The following is a 26,725-nucleotide window of genomic DNA, read 5'->3' on the forward strand; positions in this document are numbered from 1 at the left end:
AATCCACCTGGTTCTGATAGAGTGCAGCAGGTCCCGATAGTCTACCAGGTTCTGATAGAGTCCAGCAGGTCCCGATAGTCTACCAGGTTCTGATAGAGTCCAGCAGGTCCCGATAATCCACCTGGTTCTGATAGAGTCCAGCAGGTCCCAATAGTCTACCAGGTTCTGATAGAGTCCAGCAGGTCCCGATAATCCACCAGGTTCTGATAGAGTCCAGCAGGTCCCGATAATCCACCTGGTTCTGATAGAGTCCAGCAGGTCCCGATAGTCTACCAGGTTCTGATAGAGTCCAGCAGGTCCCGATAATCCACCTGGTTCTGATAGAGTCCAGCAGGTCCCGATAGTCTACCAGGTTCTGATAGAGTCCAGCAGGTCCCGATAATCCACCTGGTTCTGATAGAGTCCAGCAGGTCCCGATAATCTACCAGGTTCTGATAGAGTCCAGCAGGTCCCGATAATCCACCTGGTTCTGATAGAGTCCAGCAGGTCCCGATAGTCTACCAGGTTCTGATAGAGTCCAGCAGGTCCCGATAATCCACCTGGTTCTGATAGAGTCCAGCAGGTCCCGATAGTCTACCAGGTTCTGATAGAGTCCAGCAGGTCCCGATAATCCACCTGGTTCTGATAGAGTCCAGCAGGTCCCGATAATCCACCTGGTTCTGATAGAGTCCAGCAGGTCCCGATAATCCACCTGGTTCTGATAGAGTCCAGCAGGTCCCGATAGTCTACCAGGTTCTGATAGAGTCCAGCAGGTCCCGATAATCCACCTGGTTCTGATAGAGTCCAGCAGGTCCCGATAATCCACCTGGTTCTGATAGAGTCCAGCAGGTCCCGATAGTCTACCAGGTTCTGATAGAGTCCAGCAGGTCCCGATAGTCTACCAGGTTCTGATAAGAGTCCCGATAGTCTACCAGGTTCTGATAGAGTCCAGCAGGTCCCGATAGTCTACCAGGTTCTGATAAGAGTCCCGATAGTCTACCAGGTTCTGATAGAGTCCAGCAGGTCCCGATAGTCTACCAGGTTCTGATAAAAGTCCCGATAGTCTACCAGGTTCTGATAGAGTCCAGCAGGTCCCGATAGTCTACCAGGTTCTGATAAGAGTCCCGATAGTCTACCAGGTTCTGATAATCTTCTGGGTTTGACAACCCACTGGAGCGGTGATCCCCAACCCTGGTCCTCGAGGACCAGTGTCCTGCAGGTTTTCCAAGTGTTCCTACTACAACACACCTGACTCAGACTCATACAAGCTCTGTACATGTCTGCTACATATACACAGATTTGATTCAGGTGTGTTGCAGCAGGGGTACTTGGAAAACTTACAGGACACCGGTCCTCGAGGACCTGGATTGGGGATAACTGGAGTATTGCATGGTAACATGTCCCGCTGAAACACAGAATATTGAACCTGAGTGGGAACGTTCTTCCAAAGTTTATCCTGTAATGGAGAACCCGAAAAAGAACCTCCGTCTCCTCTACAGTGAGGTGTTTAAGACCTACAACTTGGCGGTGGACTACCCAACAGTGGCAATGATCATCTGGAACTTCGGCGCAGTGGGAATGATTTGCATCCACTGGAAGGGCCCCTTGCAGCTCCAACAGGCCTACCTGATCCTCATCAGCGCCCTCATGGCCCTAGTCTTCATCAAGTACCTGCCCGAGTGGTCGGCTTGGGTCATCCTAGGAGCCATCTCCGTATATGGTGAGACCACCGCCGTCATGTTCACTCAGTAATCCAGTTGCTTCCTTCCCATGATGCTTTGCTCTGATTGGGTTGCAGACCTGGTGGCCGTCCTCAGTCCCAAAGGACCTCTCCGGATGTTGGTGGAAACGGCTCAGGAACGCAATGAACCCATCTTTCCCGCCCTCATCTACTCCTGTAAGATTCCCAACTTTTATCTGAGAATTAGTCAAAACCTCAATTCTGTCAACAACAGGTCTGCAGACATTGTTTAAAAATGACCCAAGCAGCACCATGATTGCCACTCGTTCCCACACATCTGACTCACTCCATGTGTCCAACTCGTTTCCATGCATCCGACTCGCTCCCACGTATACGACTCGCTCCATGTGTCCGACTCGCTCCCATGCATCCAAATCGCTCCCGTGCATCCAACTCGCTCCATGTGTCCAACTCGCTCCATGTGTCCGACTCGTTTCCATGTGTCCAACTCGTTTCCATGCATCTGACTCGCTCCCACGCATACGGCTCGCTCCATGTGTCCAACTTGTTTCCATGCATCCATACAACTCGTTTCCATGCATTCAACTCGTTCCCATGCATCTGACTCGCTCCCATGCATCTAACTTGCTCCCATGCATCCGACTCGCTCCATGTGTTCGACTTGCTTCCATGCATCCGGCTCGCTCCGTGTCCAACTCGCTCCATGCGTTCGACTCGTTTCCATGCGTTCGACTCGTTTCCATGCATCGACTCGTTTCCATGCATCGACTAGTTTCCATGCATCCGACTCGTTCAATACGTTCGACTCGTTTCCATGCGTCCGACTCGTTTCCATGCATCGACTCGTTTCCATGCATCGACTTGTTTCCATGCATCGACTCGTTTCCATGCATCCGACTCGTTCAATGCGTCTGACTCGTTTCCATGCGTCCAACTCGTTTTCATGCGTCCGACTCGCTCCCATGCATACAACTCGCTCCATGTGTCCAACTCGTTCCCATGCATTTGAACCGTTCCATGTGTCCAACTCGTTTTCATGCATCCATAAAACTCGTTTCCATGCATCTGACTTGCTCCCATGCATCTAACTCTCTCCCATGCATCCGACTCGTTCGATGTGTCCAACTTGTTTCCATGCATCCAACTCATTCCATGTGTCTAACTCGCTCCCATGCATCCGACTTGCTCCCATGCATCTGACTCGCTCCCATGCATCTGACTCGCTCCCATGCATCCGACTCACTCCCATGCATTCGACTCGCTCCAATGGATCCAACTCGCTCAATGCATCCGACTCGCTCCATGCGTCCGACTCGCTCCATGTGTCCGACTCGTTTCCATGCATCCAACTCGTTTCCATGCATCTGACTCGCTCCATGTGTCCAACTCGTTTCCATGCATCTGACTCGTTCCCATGCATCCAACTCATTCCCATGCGTCCAACTCGCTCCATGTGTCCGACTCGTATTCATTTGCCTGTGTCGTTTCCATGCATCCGACTCGCTCCCATGCATCCGACTCGCTCCCATGCATCCGACTCGCTCCCATGGATCCAACTCGTTCCCATGCATCCGACTCACTCCCATGCATCCAACTCGCTCCATGTGTCCGACTCTTTTCCATGTGTCCGATTCGTTCCCATGCATCCGACTCATTCCCATGCGTCCAACTCGCTCCATGTGTCCAACTCGTTTCCATGCATCTGACTCGTTCCCATGCATCCGACTCGTTCCCATGCATCCGACTCGGTCCATGTGTCCAACTCGTTCCCATGCATCTGACTCGTTCCCATGCATCCGACTCGCTCCATGTGTCCAACTCGTTTCCATGCATCTGACTCGTTCCCATGCATCCGACTCGTTCCCATGCGTCCAACTCGCTCCATGTGTCCAACTCGTTTCCATGCATCTGACTCGTTCCCATGCATCCGACTCGTTCCCATGCGTCCAACTCACTCCATGTGTCCGACTCGTTTTCCTTTGCCTGACTCGTTCCCATGCGTCCAACTCGCTCCATGTGTCCGACTCGTATTCATTTGCCTGTGTCGTTTCCATGCATCACACTCGCTCCCATGCATCACACTCGCACCCATGCATCCGACTCGTTCCCATGCATCCGACTCATTCCATGCATCCGACTCGCTCCTATGCATCCAACTCGCTCCCGTGCATCCAACTCGCTCCATGCATCTGAATCGCTCCATGTGTCCAACTTGTTTCCATGCATCCATACAACTCGTTTCAATGCATTCGACTCGTTCCCATGCATCTCACTCGCTCCCATGCATCTAACTCCCTCCCATGCATCCGACTCGTTTCCATGTGTCCAACTTGTTTCCATGCATCCAAATCGTTCCATGTGTCTAATTCACTCCCATGCATCCGACTCGCTTCCATGCATCCAACTCGCTCCATGTGTCCGACTCGCTCCCATTCATCCGACTCGTTCCATGTGTCTAACTCGCTCCCATACATCTGACTTGTTCCCATGCATCCGACTCGTTCCCATGCGTCCGACTCGCTCCCATGGATCCAACTCGTTCCCATGCATCCGACTCGCTCCCATGGATCCAACTCGTTCCCATGCATCCGACTCGCTCCCATGGATCCAACTCGTTCCCATGCATCCGACTCGCTCCCATGGATCCAACTCGTTCCCATGCATCTGACTTGCTCCGTGTGTCCAACTTGTGTCCATGCATCCGACTCGTTTCCATGCGTCCAACTCATTTCCATGCATCCGACTTGCTCCCACGCATACGACTCGCTCCATGTGTCCAACTTGTTTCCATGCATCCATACAACTTGTTTCCATGCATCCGACTCGTTTGATGTGTCCAACTTGTTTCCATGCATCCGACTCGTTCCATGTGTCTAACTCGCTCCCATGCGTCCGACTCGCTCCCATACATCTGACTCGCTCCGTGTGTCCAACTCGTTTTCATTTACCTGACCCGTTTCCATGCATCCAACTCGCTTCATGTGTCCGACTCGTTTCCATGCGTCCGACTCGTTTCCATGCGTCCGACTCGTTTCCATACGTCCGACTCGTTTCCATGCGTCCGACTCGTTTCCATACGTCCGACTCGCTCCCGTGCATCCGACTCGCTCCCATGCATCCGACTCGCTTCATGTGTCCGACTCGTTTCCATGTGTCCAACTCGTTTCCATGCATCCGACTCGCTCCCATGCATCCGACTCGCTCACATGCATCCGACTCGCTCCCATGCATTCGACTCGCTCACATGCATCCGACTCGCTCCCATGCGTCCGACTCGTATTCATTTGCCTGTGTCGTTTCCATGCATCACACTCGCTCCCATGCATCCGACTCGCTCCCATACATCTGACTCGCTCAGTGTGTCCAACTCGTTTTCATTTACCTGACTCGTTTCCATGCATCCAACTCGCTTCATGTGTCCGATTCGTTTCCATGCGTCTGACTCGTTTCCATACGTCCGACTCGTTTTCATACGTCAAACTCGTTTCCATGCATCTGACTCGCTCCCATGCGTTCGACTCGTTTTCATTTGCCTGACTCGGTTCCATGCATCCTGCTCGCTCCCATGCATCCGACTCGCACACATGCATTCGACTCGCTCACATGCATCCGACTCGCTCCCATGCGTCCGACTCGTATTCATTTGCCTGTGTCGTTTCCATGCATCACACTCGCTCCCATGCATCCGACTCGCTCCCATGCATCCAAATCGCTCCCGTGCATCCAACTCGCTCCATGTGTCCGACTCGCTCCATGTGTCCGACTCGTTTCCATGTGTCCAACTCGTTTCCATGCATCTGACTCGCTCCCATGCATGCGACTCGCTCCATGTGTCCAACTTGTTTCCATGCATCCATACAACATGTTTCCATGCATTCGACTCGTTCCCATGCATCTGACTCACTCCCATACATCCGACTCGTTCGATGTGTCCAACTCGTTTCCATGCGTCCAACTCGTTCCATGTGTCCGACTCGCTCCCATACATCTGACTCGCTCCGTGTGTCCAACTCGTTTTCATTTACCTGACTCGTTTCCATGCATCCAACTTGCTTCATGTGTCCGACTCGTTTCCATGCATCCGACTCGCTCCCATGCATCCGACTCGCTCCATGTGTCTGACTCGCTCCCATGCATCCGACTCGCTCCCGTGCATCCGACTCGCTCCCATGTATCCGACTTGCTCCATGTGTCCAACTCGCTTCATGTGTCCGACTCGTTTCCATGTGTCCAACTCGTTTCCATGCATGTGACTCGCTCCCATGCGTTCGACTCGTTTTCATTTGCCTGACTCGGTTCCATGCATCCTGCTCGCTCCCATGCATCCGACTCGCTCACATGCATCCGACTTGCTCCATGTGTCTGACTCGCTCCATGTGTCTGACTCGCTCCCATGCATCCGACTCGCTCCATGTGTCTGACTCCCTCCATGCGTCTGACTCGTTCCCATGCATCCGACTCGCTCCCATGTCCGACTCGTTTCCATGTGTCCAACTCGTTTCCATGCATCTGACTCGCTCCCATGCGTCCGACTCGTTTTCATTTGCCTGACTCGGGTCCATGCATCCCGCTCGCTCCCATGCATCCGACTCATTCCCATGCATCCGACTCGTTCCCATGCATCCGACTCATTCCATGCATCCGACTCGCTCCCGTGCATCCAACTCGCTCCCGTGCATCCAACTTGCTCCATGTGTCCGACTCGTTTCCATGCATCCAACTCGTTCCCATGCGTCCGACTCGCTCCCATTCATCCGACTCGTTCCATGTGTCTAACTCGTTCCCATGCATCCGACTCTCTCCCATGCATCCGACTCGCTCCCATGCATTCGACTCGCTCACATGCATCTGACTCGCTCCCATGCGTCCGACTCGTATTCATTTGCCTGTGTCGTTTCCATGCATCACACTCGCTCCCATGCATCCGACTCGCTCCCGTGCATCCAACTCGCTCCCGTGCATCCAACTCGCTCCATGTGTCCGACTCGCTCCATGTGTCCGACTCGCTCCCATGCATCCAACTCGCTCCATGTGTCTGACTCGTTCCATGTGTCTGACTCGCTCCCATGCATCCGACTCGCTCCATGTGTCTGACTCGCTCCCATGCATCCGACTCGCTCCATGTGTCTGACTCGCTCCCATGCATCCGACTCGCTCCCGTGCATCCGACTCGCTCCCATGCATCCGACTTGCTCCATGTGTCCAACTCACTTCATGTGTCCGACTCGTTTCCATGTGTCCAACTCGTTTCCATGCATCTGACTCGCTCCCATGCGTCCGACTCGTTTTCATTTGCCTGACTCGGTTCCATGCATCCCGCTCGCTCCCATGCACCCGACTCGCTCCCATGCATCCGACTTGCTCCATGTGTCCAACTCACTTCATGTGTCCGACTCGTTTCCATGTGTCCAACTCGTTTCCATGCATCTGACTCGCTCCCATGCGTCCGACTCGTTTTCATTTGCCTGACTCGGTTCCATGCATCCCGCTCGCTCCCATGCATCCGACTCGCTCCCATGCATCCAACTTGCTCCATGCATCCAACTCGCTTCATGTGTCTGACTCGCTCCCATGCATCCGACTCGCTCCATGTGTCCGACTCGCTCCATGTGTCCGACTCGTATTCATTTGCCTGTGTCGTTTCCATGCATCACACTCGCTCCCATGCATCACACTCGCACCCATGCATCACACTCGCACCCATGCATCCGAGTCGTTCCCATGCATCCGACTCATTCCATGCATCCGACTCGCTCCTATGCATCCAACTCGCTCCCGTGCATCCAACTCGCTCCATGTGTCCGACTCGCTTCATGTGTCCGACTCGTTTCCATGTGTCCAACTCGTTTCCATGCATCTGACTCGCTCCCACGCATACGGCTCGCTCCATGTGTCCAACTTGTTTCCATGCATCCATACAACATGTTTCCATGCATTCGACTCGTTCCCATGCATGCGACTCGCTCCATGTGTCCAACTTGTTTCCATGCATCCATACAACATGTTTCCATGCATTCGACTCGTTCCCATGCATCTGACTCACTCCCATACATCCGACTCGTTCGATGTGTCCAACTCGTTTCCATGCGTCCAACTCGTTCCATGTGTCCGACTCGCTCCCATACATCTGACTCGCTCCGTGTGTCCAACTCGTTTTCATTTACCTGACTCGTTTCCATGCATCCAACTTGCTTCATGTGTCCGACTCGTTTCCATGCATCCGACTCGCTCCCATGCATCCGACTCGCTCCATGTGTCTGACTCGCTCCCATGCATCCGACTCGCTCCCGTGCATCCGACTCGGTCCCATGTATCCGACTTGCTCCATGTGTCCAACTCGCTTCATGTGTCCGACTCGTTTCCATGTGTCCAACTCGTTTCCATGCATGTGACTCGCTCCCATGCGTTCGACTCGTTTTCATTTGCCTGACTCGGTTCCATGCATCCCGCTCGCTCCCATGCATCCGACTCGCTCACATACATCCGACTCGCTCCATGTGTCTGACTCGCTCCATGTGTCTGACTCGCTCCCATGCATCCGACTCGCTCCATGTGTCTGACTCCCTCCATGTGTCTGACTCGTTCCCATGCATCCGACTCGCTCCCATGTCCGACTCGTTTCCATGTGTCCAACTCGTTTCCATGCATCTGACTCGCTCCCATGCGTCCGACTCGTTTTCATTTGCCTGACTCGGGTCCATGCATCCCGCTCGCTCCCATGCATCCGACTCGTTCCCATGCATCCGACTCATTCCCATGCATCCGACTCGTTCCCATGCATCCGACTCGTTCCCATGCATCCGACTCATTCCATGCATCCGACTCGCTCCCGTGCATCCAACTCGCTCCCGTGCATCCAACTCGCTCCATGTGTCCGACTCGCTCCATGTGTCCGACTCGCTCCATGTGTCCGACTCGCTCCATGTGTCTGACTCGCTCCCATGCATCCGACTCGCTCCCGTGCATCCGACTCCCTCCCATGCATCCGACTTGCTCCATGTGTCCAACTCACTTCATGTGTCCGACTCGTTTCCATGTGTCCAACTCGTTTCCATGCATCTGACTCGCTCCCATGCGTCCGACTCGTTTTCATTTGCCTGACTCGGTTCCATGCATCCCGCTCGCTCCCATGCATCCGACTCGCTCCCATGCATCCGACTCGCTCCCATGCATCCAACTTGCTCCATGCATCCAACTCGCTTCATGTGTCCGACTCGCTCCATGTGTCCGACTCGTATTCATTTGCCTGTGTCGTTTCCATGCATCACACTCGCTCCCATGCATCACACTCGCACCCATGCATCCCACTCGCACCCATGCATCCGACTCGTTCCCATGCATCCGACTCATTCCATGCATCCGACTTGCTCCTATGCATCCAACTCGCTCCCATGCATCCAACTCGCTCCATGCATCCGACTCGCTCCTATGCATCCAACTCGCTCCCATGCATGCGACTCGCTCCATGTGTCCAACTTGTTGCCATGCATCCATACAACTTGTTTCTATGCATTCGACTCGTTCCCATGCATCTGACTCACTCCCATACATCCGACTCGTTCGATGTGTCCAACTCGTTTCCATGCATCCAACTCGCTCCATGTGTCTGACTCGCTCCATGTGTCTGACTCGCTCCATGTGTCTGACTCGCTCCATGTGTCTGACTCGCTCCATGTGTCTGACTCGCTCCATGTGTCCGACTCGCTCCCATGTGTCTGACTCGCTCCATGTGTCTGACTCGTTCCCATGCATCCGACTCGCTCCCATGTCCGACTCGTTTCCATGTGTCCAACTCGTTTCGATGCATCTGACTCGCTCCCATGCGTCCGACTCGTTTTCATTTGCCTGACTCGGTTCCATGCATCCGACTCGCTCACATGCATCCGACTCGCTCACATGCATTCGACTCGCTCCCATGCATCCAACTTGCTCCATGTGTCCGACTCGTTTCCATGCATCCAACTCGTTCCCATGCGTCCGACTCGCTCCCATTCATCCGACTCGTTCCATGTGTCTAACTCGTTCCCATGCATCCGACTCTCTCCCATGCATCCGACTCGCTCCCATGCATCTGACTCGCTCCGTGTCCAACTTGTTTCCATGCATCCATACAACTCGTTTCCATGCATCTCACTCGCTCCCATGCATCTAACTCTCCCATGCATCCGACTCGTTCGATGTGTCCAACTCGCTCCCATGCATCTGACTCGTTCCCATGCATCCGACTCGTTCCCATGCGTCCGACTCGCTCCCATGGATCCAACTCGTTCCCACGCATCCGACTCACTCCCATGCATCTGACTTGCTCCGTGTGTCCAACTTGTTTCCATGCATCCATACAACTTGTTTCCATGCATTCGACTCGTTCCCATGCATCGAACTCACTCCCATGCATCCGACTCGTTCCATGTGTCCGACTCGCTCCCATACATCTGACTCGCTCCGTGTGTCCAACTCGTTTTCATTTACCTGACTCGTTTCCATGCATCCAACTCGCTTCATGTGTCCGACTCGTTTCCATGCGTCTGACTCGTTTCCATACGTCCGACTCGTTTTCATACGTCAAACTCGTTTCCATGCATCCGACTCGCTCCCATACATCTGACTCGCTCCGTGTGTCCAACTCGTTTTCATTTACCTGACTCGTTTCCATGCATCCAACTCGCTTCATGTGTCCGACTCGTTTCCATGCATCCAACTCGTTCCATGTGTCCGACTCGCTCCCATACATCTGACTCGCTCCGTGTGTCCAACTCGTTTTCATTTACCTGACTCGTTTCCATGCATCCAACTCGCTTCATGTGTCCGACTCGTTTCCATGCATCCAACTCGTTCCATGTGTCCGACTCGCTCCCATACATCTGACTCGCTCCGTGTGTCCAACTCGTTTTCATTTACCTGACTCGTTTCCATGCATCCAACTCGCTTCATGTGTCCGACTCGTTTCCATGCGTCCGACTCGTTTCCATGCATCCGACTCACTCCCATGCATCCGACTCGCTCCATGTGTCTGACTCGCTCCCATGCATCCGACTCGCTCCCGTGCATCCGACTCGCTCCCATGCATCCGACTTGCTCCATGTGTCCAACTCGCTCCGTGCGTCCAACTCGTTTCCATGTGTCCAACCCGTTTCCATGCATCTTACTCGCTCCCATGCGTCCGACTCGTTTTCATTTGCCTGACTCAGTTCCATGCATCCCGCTCGCTCCCATGCATCCGACTCGCTCACATGCATCCGACTCGCCCCATTCATCCGACTCGCTCCCATGCATCCGACTCGCTCCATGTGTCTGACTCGCTCCCATGCATCCGACTCGCTCCCATGCATCGAACTTGCTCCCATGCATCCGACTCTCTCCCATGCATCCGACTCTCTCCCATGCATCCAACTCACTCCCATGCATCCGACTCGCCCCATTCATCCGACTCGCTCCCATGCATCCGACTCGCTCCATGTGTCTGACTCGCTCCCATGCATCCGACTCGCTCCCATGCTTCGAACTTGCTCCCATGCATCCGACTCTCTCCCATGCATCCGACTCTCTCCCATGCATCCGACTCTCTCCCATGCATCCGACTCACTCCCATGCATCTGACTCGCTCCGTGTGTCCAACTTGTTTCCATGCGTCCAACTTGTTTCCATGCATCCAACTCGCTTCCATGCACCCGACTTGCTCCCACGCATACGACTCGCTCCATGTGTCCAACTTGTTTCCATGCATCCATACAACTTGTTTCCATGCATCTCACTCGCTCCCATGAATTCAACTCGTTCCCATGCATCCGACTCGCTCTATGTGTCCAACTCGTTTTCATGCATCCACACAACTCGTTTCCATGCATCTGACTCGCTCCCATGCATCTAACTCTCTCCCATGCATCCGACTTGTTCGATGTGTCCAACTTGTTTCCATGTGTCTAACTCGCTCCCATGCGTCCGACTCGCTCCATGTGTCCGACTCGCTCTGTGTGTCCGAATCGCTCCCATGCATCTGACTCGTTCCATGTGTCTAACTCGCCCCCATGCATCTGACTCGTTCCCATGCATCCGACTCGTTCCCATGCGTCCAACTCGCTCCATGTGTCCAACGTATTCATTTGCCTGTGTCGTTTCCATGCATCACACTCGCTCCCATGCATCTGACTCGCTCCCATGGATCCAACTCGTTCCCATGCATCCGACTCACTCCCATGCATCCGACTCGCTCCCATGCGTCCGACTCGCTCCATGTGTCTGACTCGCTCCCATGCATCCGACTCGCTCCCATGCGTCCGACTCGCTCCATGTGTCTGACTCGCTCCCATGCATCCAACTCGCTCCATGTGTCCGACTCGTTTCCATGTGTCCAACTCGTTTCCATGCATCTGACTCGCTCCCATGCGTCCGACTCGTTTTCATTTGCCTGACTCGTTTCCATGCATCCAACTCGTCCCATGCATCCCACCCGCTCCCATGCATCCAACTCGCTCCCATGCATCCGACTCGCTTCGTGTGTCCAACTCGCTCCCATGCATCTGACTTGCTCCGTGTCCAACTTGTTTCCATGCATCCGACTCGTTTCCATGCGTCCAACTCGTTCCATGCGTTCGACTCGTTTCCATGCATCCGACTTGTTCAATGCGTCTGACTCGTTTCCATGCGTCCAACTCGTTTTCATGCATCCGACTCGCTCCTATGCACACAACTCGCTCCATGTGTCCAACTCGTTTTCATGCATCCATACAACTCGTTTCCATGCATCTGACCCGCTCCCATGCATCTAACTCGCTCCCATGCATCCGACTCGTTCGATGTGTCCAACTTGTTTCCATGCATCCAACTCGCTCCCATGCATCTAACTCGCTCCCATGCATCCGACTCGTTCGATGTGTCCAACTTGTTTCCATGCATCCAACTCGCTCCCATGCATCCAACTCGCTCCATGCGTCTGACTCGTATTCATTTGCCTGTGTCGTTTCCATGCATCCCACTCGCTCCCATGCATCCGACTCGCTCCCATGGATCCAACTCGTTCCCATGCATCCGACTCGTTCCGTGTGTCCGACTCGTTCCGTGCGTCCGACTCGCTCCCATACATCTGACTCGCTCCGTGTGTCCAACTCGTTTTCATTTACCTGACTCGTTTCCATGCATCCAACTCGCTTCATGTGTCCGACTCGTTTCCATGTGTCTGACTCGCTCCCATGCATCTGACTCGCTCCCGTGCATCCGACTCGCTCCCATGCATCCGACTTGCTCCATGTGTCCAACTTGCTCCATGTGTCCGACTCGTTTCTATGTGTCCAACTCGTTTCCATGCGTCCAACTCGTTTCCATGCGTCCAACTCGTTTCCATGCATCCCACTCGCTCCCATGCATCCGACTTGCTCCATGTGTCCAACTCGTTTCCATGTGTCCAACTCGTTTCCTTTTTTTTTTTTTTTTTTTTTTTTTTTTTTTTGTCTTGTCCAGCATTTAAGCAAGCAGACTGATGTTCTGGATGCTGTGTTCTGCTGAGCAAATTTATTTTGCCAAGGGGAACTTTTGTAGATGTAATGATCCCCTTGTATTTCTTGATTCTTATTTTATTTTCCAATTTGTTTTGGATAATAGCTTGTATTACAGAGTTTATGCTGCTGGACCCGACCGGAAAGGACAGGAAAGGGGCAGAAAGAGAACAGAAAAGAGAACATAAAAAAACAAAAAAAAAACAAAAGAAAGAGATCAATGCATACATGTATATGCACATACATACCCACCTACATATATATGTATATACACTCGCACATACATTATATATATACATATATACATACATACATACATACATATACACATACATACACATGCATACACACACATGTACACATACATGCATACATAAAGATAGATATACATACATACATATACACATACATACACATGCATACACACACATGTACACATACATGCATACATAAAGATAGATATACATACATACATATACACATACATACACACACACATATATATATATATATATATATATATATATATATATATATATATATATATATATATATATATATATATATATATATATACATATATACACATATACATACTCATACATACACATACATATACACATACACATACACACACATACACATACACTCACACATATGCATACATATATACATATCCATACACATACATACATACACATACACATAAGTACACACACATACCCACCCACACACATAAATATATACACCCACACAAGCCAACTCTAGATTCGTGGAGAACAAAACCGTTGACAATCAGGAGGACCAGAAACTAGCAAGTTAAGTCAGAAAGACAGAAAGAGAGCTTCCTGCTGTTAGTGAATAAACTTGCTGGATGACTCAGTGACTGTGATACATGCAGAACATTCATGCAGAACATTTAGAGTGGAACGTGTTTAGAGAAGAGTGATCATGCCAATGTGACCCCGCCCGCCTAGGGCTAGAGGAAGGCCAGGAGAACCCAGAGACCCGGGTAACCGACAGTCACCCCCAGGTACAGATCCCAACCCCCCCACTCCAGAGCCAGCCATGCATCCGCCCAGGAGGTGGCGAAGGAGGTCCCCAACCAGAGTCCCCCGCAGTCAGGGGGAACAGGCCCCAGCAGGCCCAGGCCGGCAAGGGCCGATCCCGCCGGGCACCGGCCCCCCAGGGCAGACAGAGCGCAGGCCCCAGGGCCCCAAGAGCCCGAGAGCAGCCCCCCACCCCCGCAGGCAGAGGGCCCAGCCCACACCGACGGAGGACCAGGATCCCCAGACCGCCACCCAGCGGCAGCCAGGTCGCACCCCAGCGCACCAGCCGCGCCCCCGGGTACAGGACACCACCCCCCCACCACCAAACCACACACACATATACATGCATACCCCGCCCCCCCCCCCCAACACGCACTCCCCTCACACATATACATGTATACCCCCCCCCCCCCCCAAACACGCACTCCCCTCTCAACCCCCATCCACACAACCCTCTGCAATCCATGCACATCATCCATCACATATACAACCCCACCCCACCTCTACTCACTCACCCATACCAAGTCACACGAACCCCAATCGCCCCCGCCCCCACACACGCTCACCCCCCCCCCACACACGCTCACACCCCGCCACCCCATCCCTCTACTTCTACCCAACCACACATGCCCCACCAAACACCCCTCCACCACCCACAGCCCCCCTCCAAACTTCACCCTCACTCACACATCCCATTCCGCATATACACCCCCCCTACACACACACACACACACACACACACACACACACCCCCTCACTCCTCCAACACAGGCACACCCCAATACAACCCACGCGCCAACATACCCCTCCACACATACATCTACTCATCCTCACACATCCCTATCCCCTACCCACCTATATCCCCAACCCTAATCCCCCCCAGCCATCCCACCATCCATCTGTAACCCCATACACCCACTCCCACACATCCTCACCTCACCCCTCCATCATGTCACATGTGAGATACCTCAGAGGGGGCAGAGGACAGGATGGCCCCGATCAGGGCCCCCATAATTACCGCCCACCACTCCCAGCGTCCCCCCCACCACCCCACAGATGCAGCCGACCCAGCACCCCCCCAGGGCCGGCGACAACCCTCCTACAGCCAGGCCAGCCCAGACTTAGGCCTAATGGACGGCACTCTTCCCCCCCCCCCCCCCCCCCCAGTAAAGCCCCGAGAGCAGGGGCATGAGAAGACCCTATCGTCCCTGCCTCCCCCCCGCTTATGACTGATTGTGAAGTATGTATTAGTTGCAATTAAAACTGAGGGAAGTGCCACGCGGTGTTGGGAGAGGGACCACCTAAGCAGCCCCGCCCACCATACACCGCATGCCCCCCCCCCTAATCATGTGAGTCGTCAGTGTTTTGGTGTTTGGTGTCTAAGTGTAATTAAAACTGGGAGGTGAGCCGAGGCTGGGTGCAGCGATCAAGACCACCTTGATGGCCTTTCTCACCACCCAGCGCCACGTGCACACCTCCCAATACCCTGCCTGTGTGTGATGGGGAGCGGGGAGGAAGAGGGGTTGAGGGATTTAAGTCTGGAGGAAAGTGAGCTTCCCTCCAGAAGGTGAGCCGCCCGCGGCACTGGGCATGCCCCCTACTCCCAGGGCCCCCCAAGGACCAGGACAAGCCGGGGACAGCCATCCCCGTAACCAGAGCCTTCGGCGACTAACCAGAGAGTCATCACCGACCCAAGAGGGGACCAACTCACCACATGCAGAAGGGGGGCACGAGGACAAAGAGGAGGCGGGGCGGCAGAAGGGGAATCCCAGACCGATTGTCCACCGCCCCCTCACTCACAGAGGACACCCCCACCTGGGGACATGAAGTCCCCCCTTGTCCACACATCGGCACTTCACACTGTCTCAGCACACACCTACAGCCACACACACACACACTTCCGGACACATTCAGGTCCACCCAGCCACCCGTTCAGCCCACCCTTAAAACCATCCTCCTGACCCCCCCGTCACATCCAAATCCTCCCCCCCCCCATCCATCATATCTACACTTATCCACCAACCTACCACACACATGCACCACCCACTCCCCCATACATACACCCCTGCCCCCCCCCCCACACACACACACAGACAGCACGCCCCCCCTCCCCCCTCCTCCCCCCCCCCCCCACACACACCCGTATACATGCACCACCGCCACTCCCCACATACACGCATCACCCCACTCCCCTACACACACGGCACTACCCCCCCCCCACAGACACCACGACACCCCCCCCACACACACATCATCACACTTCCCCACCCACACACATCCACATACCTATGTACCGCCACCAGTCCTCAACGCACACCCCCTACACACATCCTTCCATACACACTCACATCCCATCCACACTATCAAACACCCCCCACTCAACAAGTCCCAGGGTCGCAACCAGGCACCAGAGCACGTACCTGCCCGCCGCCGCAGCGGCAGGTCCAGGTCAGCCCAGCCCCCCCCCCGGCACAAGCCGACCCCCCACCCCCAAGAGACAGGGGACAACCCCGGGCACCGGAGCCCGGGACCCCGCCCAGCCCACCCCACGGCGGCACAGGCGCCCGTTACGGAGTCACGCCCGCCAACCCATCCCCCGCCAGCGACCCCGCCCCGCCGCTGCGCGGCAACTCCAGCCGCCGGCCCATCCAGGTCCACAGTAGGGCTAGAAACCTAGCCACTCCAGCAATGGAGCAGTCAAAATCCCCCCCCAGGAGCCCACCACAGACCCACAGCCCCCAGAGAACCCCAACCGGCCACCAACCCCGAGCGCAATAAGGTCACATTCTCCCCCCATACTAAGTGATGGAGCTGATCACAGGGGACCAGAGGGAATAAAGTTCAGCCGACTGATCTCTTGAGGAGGCAGACATCATCTCGACACTGATGTGATCTAATAAGAGATTTCTGAACTGCTGGATACACAGACTTTGTTTGCTTTTCCAGTTTAGAAGGATAGTTTTCTTTGCGATACATAAACTGGTGAGGATTAAGTTTGCAGAATTAAATTCTATGTTAATTTCACCCAAGTGACCCAGTAGGCCCAGTTTGGGGTTTGTAGGGATGTTACATTTGAAGCAATTTGACAGATCTTTACATACCTGAAACCAGAATTCCTGGACAGGTGGGCAAGACCACAAAGCATGGTAGTAGCTGTCAATTGTGTTGCCAGTGCAGTGTGGACAGATGTTTGATTGTGACAGACCCATCCTGAACATCCTGTGTCCTGTATAATGACTTCTATGCAGAATTTTAAATTGTATTAGTTGCATGTTTGAATTCTTAGTCATTGTAAATGTATTTGAACAGATTTGTGACCATTCATTTTGGTCAAAGTTACTGGATAAGTCTGCTTCCCATTTAGAAGTTGGGAGACATATGGAATCGTCTAGCTTTGATAGTAATCTATATATTTTGGATAACAGTTTCGGGGCATTGAGATTTAAGAATTCTGCAGCCCTGATAGGTAGCTGCAAGTTTAATTGATCAGGGGTGTATTTCTTACCTATAATAGATTTAAGTTGGTGGTATTCTAAGAATTTTGTGCTGCTGATTTCATATTGTGAAGTAATTGTATCAAAAGGGAGAAAGTTCCCGTTTTCTATTAAATGTTCTAACTGTTTTATTCCTTTATTCTTCCACTGAGGGAAGTTTATCATTTTCCGGTTTTGCTGGATGTCGGGATTGTTCCAAATAGGTGTAAGTTTGCATGGAATAAGCAAGGATTTGGTTAGTTTAAGAAATTCCCACCAGGCCATTAGTGAGGAGCTGATATTAATGCTTTTAAAGCATTTTTGGCGTTTGACAGCTGTGCTGATAAATGGCAGGTCTGAAATTGCCATATCCTCACACATAGCTTCTTCTATATTAAGCCATGGTTCATCTAGATAGCTAGGTTTAAGCCATTTAGAGATGTATTGTAGTCTATTGCTTATAAAGTAATTTTGGAAATTAGGCAAGTCTAAGCCACCGCTATCTTTAGTCTTCTGGAGTGTTTTTAGACTAATCCGTGGTGGTTTGTCTTTCCAGAGAAATCTAGTAACATTAGAGTCCAGTGATTTAAACCAGGTGGAGGGAGGTTTAATGGGGATCATTGAAAACAGATAATTGATTTTAGGTAGAATCATCATTTTTATAGTTGCAACTCTTCCCATTAGTGATATGGGTAAAGATTTCCACCGTGTGAGATCGTCCTCAACTCTTTTTAGTAGAGGGACATAATTTAGCTTTGTAAGGTCTGACAGTCTGGGTGAGATGTTTATTCCCAAGTATCTAATATCTCCTGACTGTAAAGCAGTGTCAGGAGTATTATGGAAGGAACAGTTGATGGGTAGAACGGTGGTTTTAGACCAATTAATGGAATATTCAGAAATTGATGAGAATTTATTGATGAGTGTGATTGTCTGACAGATGGATGATTGTGAATTTTGAAGGAAAAGTAATGCATCATCAGCATAAAGACTGGTCTTATGCTCCATATTTCTACAGTTAATGCCTTTAATGTCTTTGTTTTGTCTAATGCTAGCTGCTAAGGGTTCAATAAAGATTGCAAAAAGTGAGGGGGAGAGTGGACAGCCTTGTCTGGTGCCTCTCTGCAATCTGAAGCTGTGAGAAGTTTGATCATTTGTCCTGACGCATGCATTTGGATTGCTATACAGTATCTTTATCCAGTCGATAAACGATGAGCCAAACCCAAATTTTCTTAATGTTGCAAATAAGAATTTCCAGTTCACCCTGTCAAATGCTTTTTCAGCATCTAGAGAGATTATTGTAGTTTCCAGGTTATGTATGGTGGCATAATCAATTAGATTTATTAGTCTGCGCGTATTAGTGGTGGAATGTCGTCCCTTGATAAATCCTGTTTGATCAGGATGTATGATAAGTGGAGTTATTTTTTCTAGTCTTGTAGCAAGCACTTTACTGATTATTTTAAGATCTACGTTCATTAGTGATATTGGACGATAACTAGATGGGAGTTTGGGGTCTTTTCCTGGTTTTAGTATTACTGTAATACTAGCCAAATTCATGTTTTGAGATATTCGACCTTTTTCCTTAATTTCTGAAGCCATTTTATAAAAAGTGGGTGCTAGTATAGACCAAAATTCTTTATAATATTCAACTGGAAAAGCGTCTGGTCCTGGAGCTTTATTGCTGGGCATGTGTTTTAAAGCTTCATGTAGTTCCCCTACTGAAATGGGTGCGTCCAAAACCATTTCCTGGTCCTGTTGTAACTTTGGAAGATTGAGGTAGCTGAGAAATTCCTCAATGCTGTTGTCTGATGGATCTGTTTCTGAGGAATATAATGTTTTATAGAAATCCCTAAATGTGTCATTTATTCCATCAAGATCATGGAGGATATTTCCTCTTGAATCTTTAACAGAGGAGATGTTTGTTTTCTCCTTGTTTGCTTTTAACTGATTTGCGAGAAATCCTCCAGATTTGTTGCTATGTTCAAAATTCTCTAAGCGAAGTCTTTGTAGCAAAAACTTGTTTTTTTGGTTAATTATTTCATTCAGCTCTAGTTTAGCCTTTCTTATGTGATTCAGAACTTGCTCTTCTGGAGAAGCCTTGTAGGCATCTTCTAGTGATTTTATTTTAAGCTCTAGTTCAGATATTTTTGAACTCTCCTTCTTTTTCTTATGTGATGAAAATGAAACTATTTTCCCTCTCATTACTGCTTTTCCTGCCTCCCAAAGAACACATGCTGATGTTCCTGGTATGTCATTGTTTTCTATATACAAAGACCACTCCCGTTTGAAGTAACTGATAAAATCAGGATCTTTAAGTAATGATGTATTAAGTCTCCATTTGCTATAAGATGGTTTAGTTTTCTTATTCATTAGGGTAAATGATACTGGTGCGTGATCACTGATAGTGATGGAATGGATTTTAGTTTCTGAGATATTGTACATCATAGAGCTGTTAGTGAGGAAGTCGTCTATTCTGGAGTATGAGTGGTGGACAGATGAAAAGTAAGTGTACTCTCTAGCAGTGAGGTGTTGTGAGCGCCAGACATCACAAAGACCAAAATCCTCCATATATTGTTTAACAACTCTTGCTGACCAACTCGTTTCCATGCATCCCACTCGCTCCCATGGATCCAACTCGCTCCCATGGATCCAACTCGTTCCCATGCATCCGACTCGTTCCGTGTGTCCGACTCGTTCCGTGCGTCCGACTCGCTCCCATACATCTGACTCGCTCCGTGTGTCCAACTCGTTTTCATTTGCCTGACTCGTTTCCATGCATCCAACTCGCTTCATGTGTCCGACTCGTTTCCATGTGTCTGACTCGCTCCCATGCATCTGACTCGCTCCCATGCATCCGACTCGCTCCCATGCATCCGACTTGCTCCATGTGTCCAACTCGCTCCATGTGTCCAACTCGTTCCCATGCATCCGACTCGCTCCGTGTGTCCAACTTGCTCCCATGCATCTGACTTGCTCCGTGTGTCCAACTTGTTTCCATGCATCCGACTCGTTTCCATGCATCCGACTCGTTTCCATGCATCCGACTCGTTTCCATGCATCCGACTTGCTCCCACGCATACGACTCGCTCCATGTGTCCAACTTGTTTCCATGCATCCATACAATTTGTTTCCATGCATCCGACTCGTTCGATGTGTCCCACTTGTTTCCATGCATCCGACTCGTTCCCATGCATCTGACTCGCTCCGTGTGTCCAACTCGTTTTCATTTACCTGACTCGTTTCCATGCATCCAACTCGCTTCATGTGTCCGACTCGTTTCCATGCATCCAACTCGTTCCATGTGTCCGACTCGCTCCCATACATCTGACTCGCTCCGTGTGTCCAACTCGTTTTCATTTACCTGACTCGTTTCCATGCATCCAACTCGCTTCATGTGTCCGACTCGTTTCCATGCATCCAACTCGTTCCATGTGTCCGACTCGCTCCCATACATCTGACTCGCTCCGTGTGTCCAACTCGTTTTCATTTACCTGACTCGTTTCCATGCATCCAACTCGCTTCATGTCTCCGACTCGTTTCCATGCGTCTGACTCGTTTCCATGCGTCCGACTCGCTCCATGTGTCTGACTCGCTCCCATTCATCCAACTCACTCCATGCGTCCGACTCGTTTTCATTTGCCTGACTCGTTTTCATGCATCCCGCTCGCTCCCATGCATCCAACTCGCTCCCATGCATCCCGCTCGCTCCCATGCATCCAGCTCGCTCCCATGCATCCAACTCGCTCCGTGTGTCCAACTCGTTTCCATGCATCCGTCTCGCTCCTATGCATCCAACTCATTTCCATGCATCCGACTCGTTCCCATGAATCCGACTCTTTTCCATGAATCTGAGTCCTTCCCATGTATCTATTCCCATGGGATTCAGAAGTTCCTCGGTCTGACTGGGAAAATTGTAGCAGGTTTTCCAGATGATGGAATCAGACATAATTATCACAGAAGACATTTGTTCGGAGCTGAGAGGATTCCCAGAATTCTCATGGAGTCAGTGATACAAAGACAACGAACGAGATCAGAACCTATTTCTCTTTATATAAAGGAATGATTTATAATTTTGAGCCTCAGATAGAGCCAGTGACAGGTCCGATGATGTCATCTTTCTGTTTGCAGCCGCCATGATGTGGACGGTCGGGATGGCGAACCCGTTGGATTCCCAGCGTTCTGAGACAGGTCTGCCATCACTCCGAATGTTCATGTTTGTCTCCGAGCTTGTTGCCATGACTATGCTGCTTCACCTCCATTTAGTTTCAGATGAAGAGGCGGAGCAGAGCGATGTGAGGGCTGAGCCTCAGATCAGACGGTCAAGACCGCCGGTGGAAGATGAGCTGGAGGACAGTAAGTTGGGAATGTTTGTCGTCTGGGATCACCGCCGTCTGTTGGTGCGTTTATGCGCGTTGGTGTGTGTGTAATGTGTGTGTGTGTAATGTGCGTGTGTGTGCAGGGGGCGTGAAGCTCGGCCTCGGTGACTTCATCTTCTACAGCGTTCTGGTGGGGAAGGCGGCGGCGACCGGAGGAGACTGGAACACCACGCTGGCCTGCTTCGTTGCTATTCTCATCGTAAGTCGGTCCACTGTGCCCTGAAGCTGAACCCGAGCCTCACCTGTCTGAACTCACCTGTGTCCCCTCAGGGTCTCTGTCTCACCCTGCTGCTGCTCGCCATCTTTAAGAAGGCCCTGCCGGCGCTCCCCATCTCCATCACCTTTGGCCTCGTCTTCTACTTCTCCACTGACTTCTTGGTCCAGCCCTTCATGGACAACCTGGCCGCTCACCAGTTCTACATCTGAATACCCCCCCCCCCCCCCCCCCCCCCCCCCACTTTGAGGTGGGTGGAGCTACAACATGGCGGGGTGGTGGGAGGAGCTACTTCAGAAACTCCCAGGTCGTTGTCAGGTGTTTCTCTGTAAATACTACATTTCCCATAATCCTCGGCTGCGAAGCGTCCCATTGATCTGAGCTGAAATCAACTTCCTGTTGAAGCGTTTTGTAACAGAACTGAATGGTCTGGTTTCAGGTTCTAATCAACCGTATTGATAACCTATCACAAGGTGAAAGATTGAATTCACAAATTAAACGTACAAGTGGAAGTATTTGGAAATATGAACATAAAACCTTGTTTGCATGTTTTTATTTCTGTTGAGTGATTATTGGTCTGTTGGCGAGTTCTGCATCCGTGTGAAGCGTTTCGGTTTCAACCGTTTCTCTCTGAAACGCCATCAGCAGGATGGTTCAGGCTTTGCTAGGTTGTTCATGGTGAGAAGGGAAATACGCCATCTACAGGCGCGATGCTGTTACTGCGCCATACAACACCTGTCCTCCACGCGAGACAGACGGCGGTGAGACGAAGGTGTGTTGGTGGGCATATGAGCAACTCGAGCGCAGGGAAACAAACTACATCAAGGTTTGTTTTATTTATTAATCCAGTAAAATATATTTTTAAAAAATCAGCTAATTTAAGTGATTAACACAGTTTGCTAACCTGTGTGTAGCAAGTTTGCACCCGTCAGGCCATCATACTTTTTTGTGCGAATGTTTCTGCATTTCTATTTATTTTTAAATGAAGTTTAAAATGTTTTAGATTTAATTTGGTTTGATGCCGCTTGGCAACGCTAAAATGCATTAAATACTTATTTTCAGTTTAAATTCATTAAGTGAGGAAATTATGTTTTTCTTTCATTTGTGTTAAAAAATAACCAATATATCAATTAATCGCGGCCGTCATTAATCCGCCTGGTTCCAGATGGAGGCTCTGAAAGTTCTGGTTCTGGGATGACGTCAGCTGAAAGTGGATCTGCGGTGCTTCTTCTCTGGGATGAAACTGGAGCTACGATGGAAAAACAGGAAAAACTTTCCAGAGCGCACCTGTTCGCCTATCGATCAGGATCAGCTCCAAGACCCGGATCTACTGAAGGTTTGCGTGTACAAACTCACAGCACACACACAAAAGTCCAAACTGGTGTTGGAACACATACTGAGGGTTTCACCTGCCAGAGCTGTAAAACATCACATCTGCCACAATGAATACGCAATACGAGGCAGAAAATATATTCATTTCACTAATGGCAGACGTGCTGTGCACGCCCTAAACGCCATGTGGCACCGACAGTCGCAGTCATTACGTCTCCACTCTGCAGTTATTCACTGAAACTAAACATATTTGTCTTCAGCAGCTGGATTTCTGAGAGTAACAGGTACAAATGACTGCAGCCATGTGCAGAATGGTCAGTGCACGTGGCTTTTATTTTGAAAAACAGTCTTCTGTTCTCCGAGCCGGTGAGTTTTCAGACGTCGGGTTTGTTGGGGGGTCAGTTTATAAAACCCTCAGGTTAAATAAATAAAACCAGAAACGAGACTGTGTGTCATTTCCACCCTACAGACCATCCACACTACCGACCATCCACACTACAGACCGTCCACCCTACAGACCATCCATACTACAGACCGTCCACCCTACAGACCATCCATACTACCGACCATCCATACTACCGACCGTCCACCCTACAGACCATCCATACTACAGACCGTCCACCCTACAGACCATCCACCCTACAGACCATCCATACTACCGACCATCCACACTACCGACCATCCACACTACAGACCGTCCACCCTACAGACCATCCACCCTACAGACCGTCCACCCTACAGACCATCCACCCTACAGACCATCCACACTACCGACCATCCACACTACAGACCATCCATACTACAGACCGTCCACCCTACAGACCATCGACCCTACAGACCATCCACCCTACAGACCATCCATACTACCGACCATCCACACTACCGACCATCCACACTACAGACCGTCCACCCTACAGACCATCCACCCTACAGACCATCCATACTACAGACCGTCCACCCTACAGACCATCCACACTACAGACCATCCACACTACCGACCATCCACACTACAGACCGTCCACCCTACAGACCATCCATACTACAGACCATCCACACTACAGACCATCCACACTACCGACCATCCATACTACAGACCATCCACCCTACAGACCATCCATACTACAGACCGTCCACCCTACAGACCATCCATACTACCGACCATCCATACTACCGACCGTCCACCCTACAGACCATCCATACTACAGACCGTCCACCCTACAGACCATCCACCCTACAGACCATCCATACTACCGACCATCCACACTACCGACCATCCACACTACAGACCGTCCACCCTACAGACCGTCCATACTATAGACCGTCCACCCTACAGACCATCCACACTACAGACCATCCACACTACCGACCATCCACACTACAGACCGTCCACCCTACAGACCATCCATACTACAGACCATCCACACTACAGGCCATCCATACTACAGACCATCCACCCTACAGACCATCCATACTACAGACCGTCCACCCTACAGACCATCCATACTACCGACCATCCATACTACCGACCGTCCACCCTACAGACCATCCATACTACAGACCGTCCACCCTACAGACCATCCATACTACCGACCATCGACACTACCGACCATCCACACTACAGACCGTCCACCCTACAGACCAGCCATACTACAGACCGTCCACCCTACAGACCATCCACACTACAGACCATCCACACTACAGACCGTCCACCCTACAGACCGTCCACACTACAGACCATCCACACTACCGACCATCCACACTACAGACCGTCCACCCTACAGACCATCCATACTACAGACCGTCCACCCTACAGACCATCCATACTACCGACCATCCATACTACCGACCGTCCACACTACAGACCATCCATACTACAGACCGTCCACCCTACAGACCATCCATACTACAGACCGTCCACCCTACAGACCATCCATACTACAGACCGTCCACCCTACAGACCGTCCACCCTACAGACCTTCCATACTACCGACCATCCATACTACCGACCGTCCACCCTACAGACCATCCACACTACCGACCATCCACACTACAGACCGTCCACCCTACAGACCATCCATACTACAGACCGTCCACCCTACAGACCATCCACACTACAGACCATCCACACTACCGACCATCCACACTACAGACCATCCACACTACCGACCATCCATACTACAGACCGTCCACCCTACAGACCGTCCACCCTACAGACCGTCCACACTACAGACTGTCCACACTACCGACTGTCCACCCTACCGACCATCCATACTACCGACCGTCCATACTACAGACCGTCCACCCTACAGACCGTCCACACTACCGACCATCCACACTACCGACCGTCCACCCTACAGACCATCCACACTACCGACCGTCCACCCTACAGACCATCCACACTACCGACCGTCCACCCTACAGACCATCCACACTACCGACCGTCCACCCTACAGACCATCCACACTACCGACCGTCCACCCTACAGACCATCCACACTACCGACCGTCCACCCTACAGACCATCCACACTACCGACCGTCCACCCTACAGACCATCCACACTACCGACCGTCCACCCTACAGACCATCCACACTACCGACCGTCCACCCTACAGACCATCCACACTACCGACCGTCCACCCTACAGACCATCCACACTACCGACCGTCCACCCTACAGACCATCCACACTACCGACCGTCCACCCTACAGACCATCCACACTACCGACCGTCCACCCTACAGACCATCCACACTACCGACCGTCCACCCTACAGACCATCCACACTACCGACCGTCCACCCTACAGACCATCCACACTACCGACCGTCCACCCTACAGACCATCCACACTACCGACCGTCCACCCTACAGACCATCCACACTACCGACCGTCCACACTACAGACCATCCACACTACCGACCATCCACACTACAGACCGTCCACCCTACAGACCATCCATACTACAGACCGTCCACCCTACAGACCGTCCATACTACCGACCATCCATACTACCGACCGTCCACACTACAGACCGTCCATACTACAGACCGTCCACCCTACAGACCATCCACACTACTGACCATCCACACTACAGACCATCCACCCTACAGACCGT

General features: G+C 51.4%; 1 protein-coding gene across 1 annotated transcript in view; it reads left to right on the forward strand.

The window, feature by feature from the left end:
- The window catches only part of psen2 (presenilin 2), a 31,785-nt gene extending 9,012 nt beyond the window's left edge, over positions 1–22,773 (forward strand). Inside the window, exons 5-10 of the mRNA XM_079264397.1 lie at positions 1,479–1,699; positions 1,778–1,876; positions 21,818–21,877; positions 21,953–22,042; positions 22,149–22,264; positions 22,336–22,773. Coding sequence (XP_079120523.1) covers positions 1,479–1,699; positions 1,778–1,876; positions 21,818–21,877; positions 21,953–22,042; positions 22,149–22,264; positions 22,336–22,491 — 742 coding nt within the window. The 3' untranslated portion in view covers positions 22,492–22,773. The remainder of the gene's footprint in view (positions 1–1,478; positions 1,700–1,777; positions 1,877–21,817; positions 21,878–21,952; positions 22,043–22,148; positions 22,265–22,335) is intronic.
- Positions 22,774–26,725: the final 3,952 nt, after the last annotated feature.

Source organism: Telmatherina bonti (assembly GCF_933228915.1).
Source record: "Telmatherina bonti genome assembly, chromosome: 3".
Classification (NCBI taxonomy): Eukaryota; Metazoa; Chordata; class Actinopteri; order Atheriniformes; family Telmatherinidae; genus Telmatherina; species Telmatherina bonti.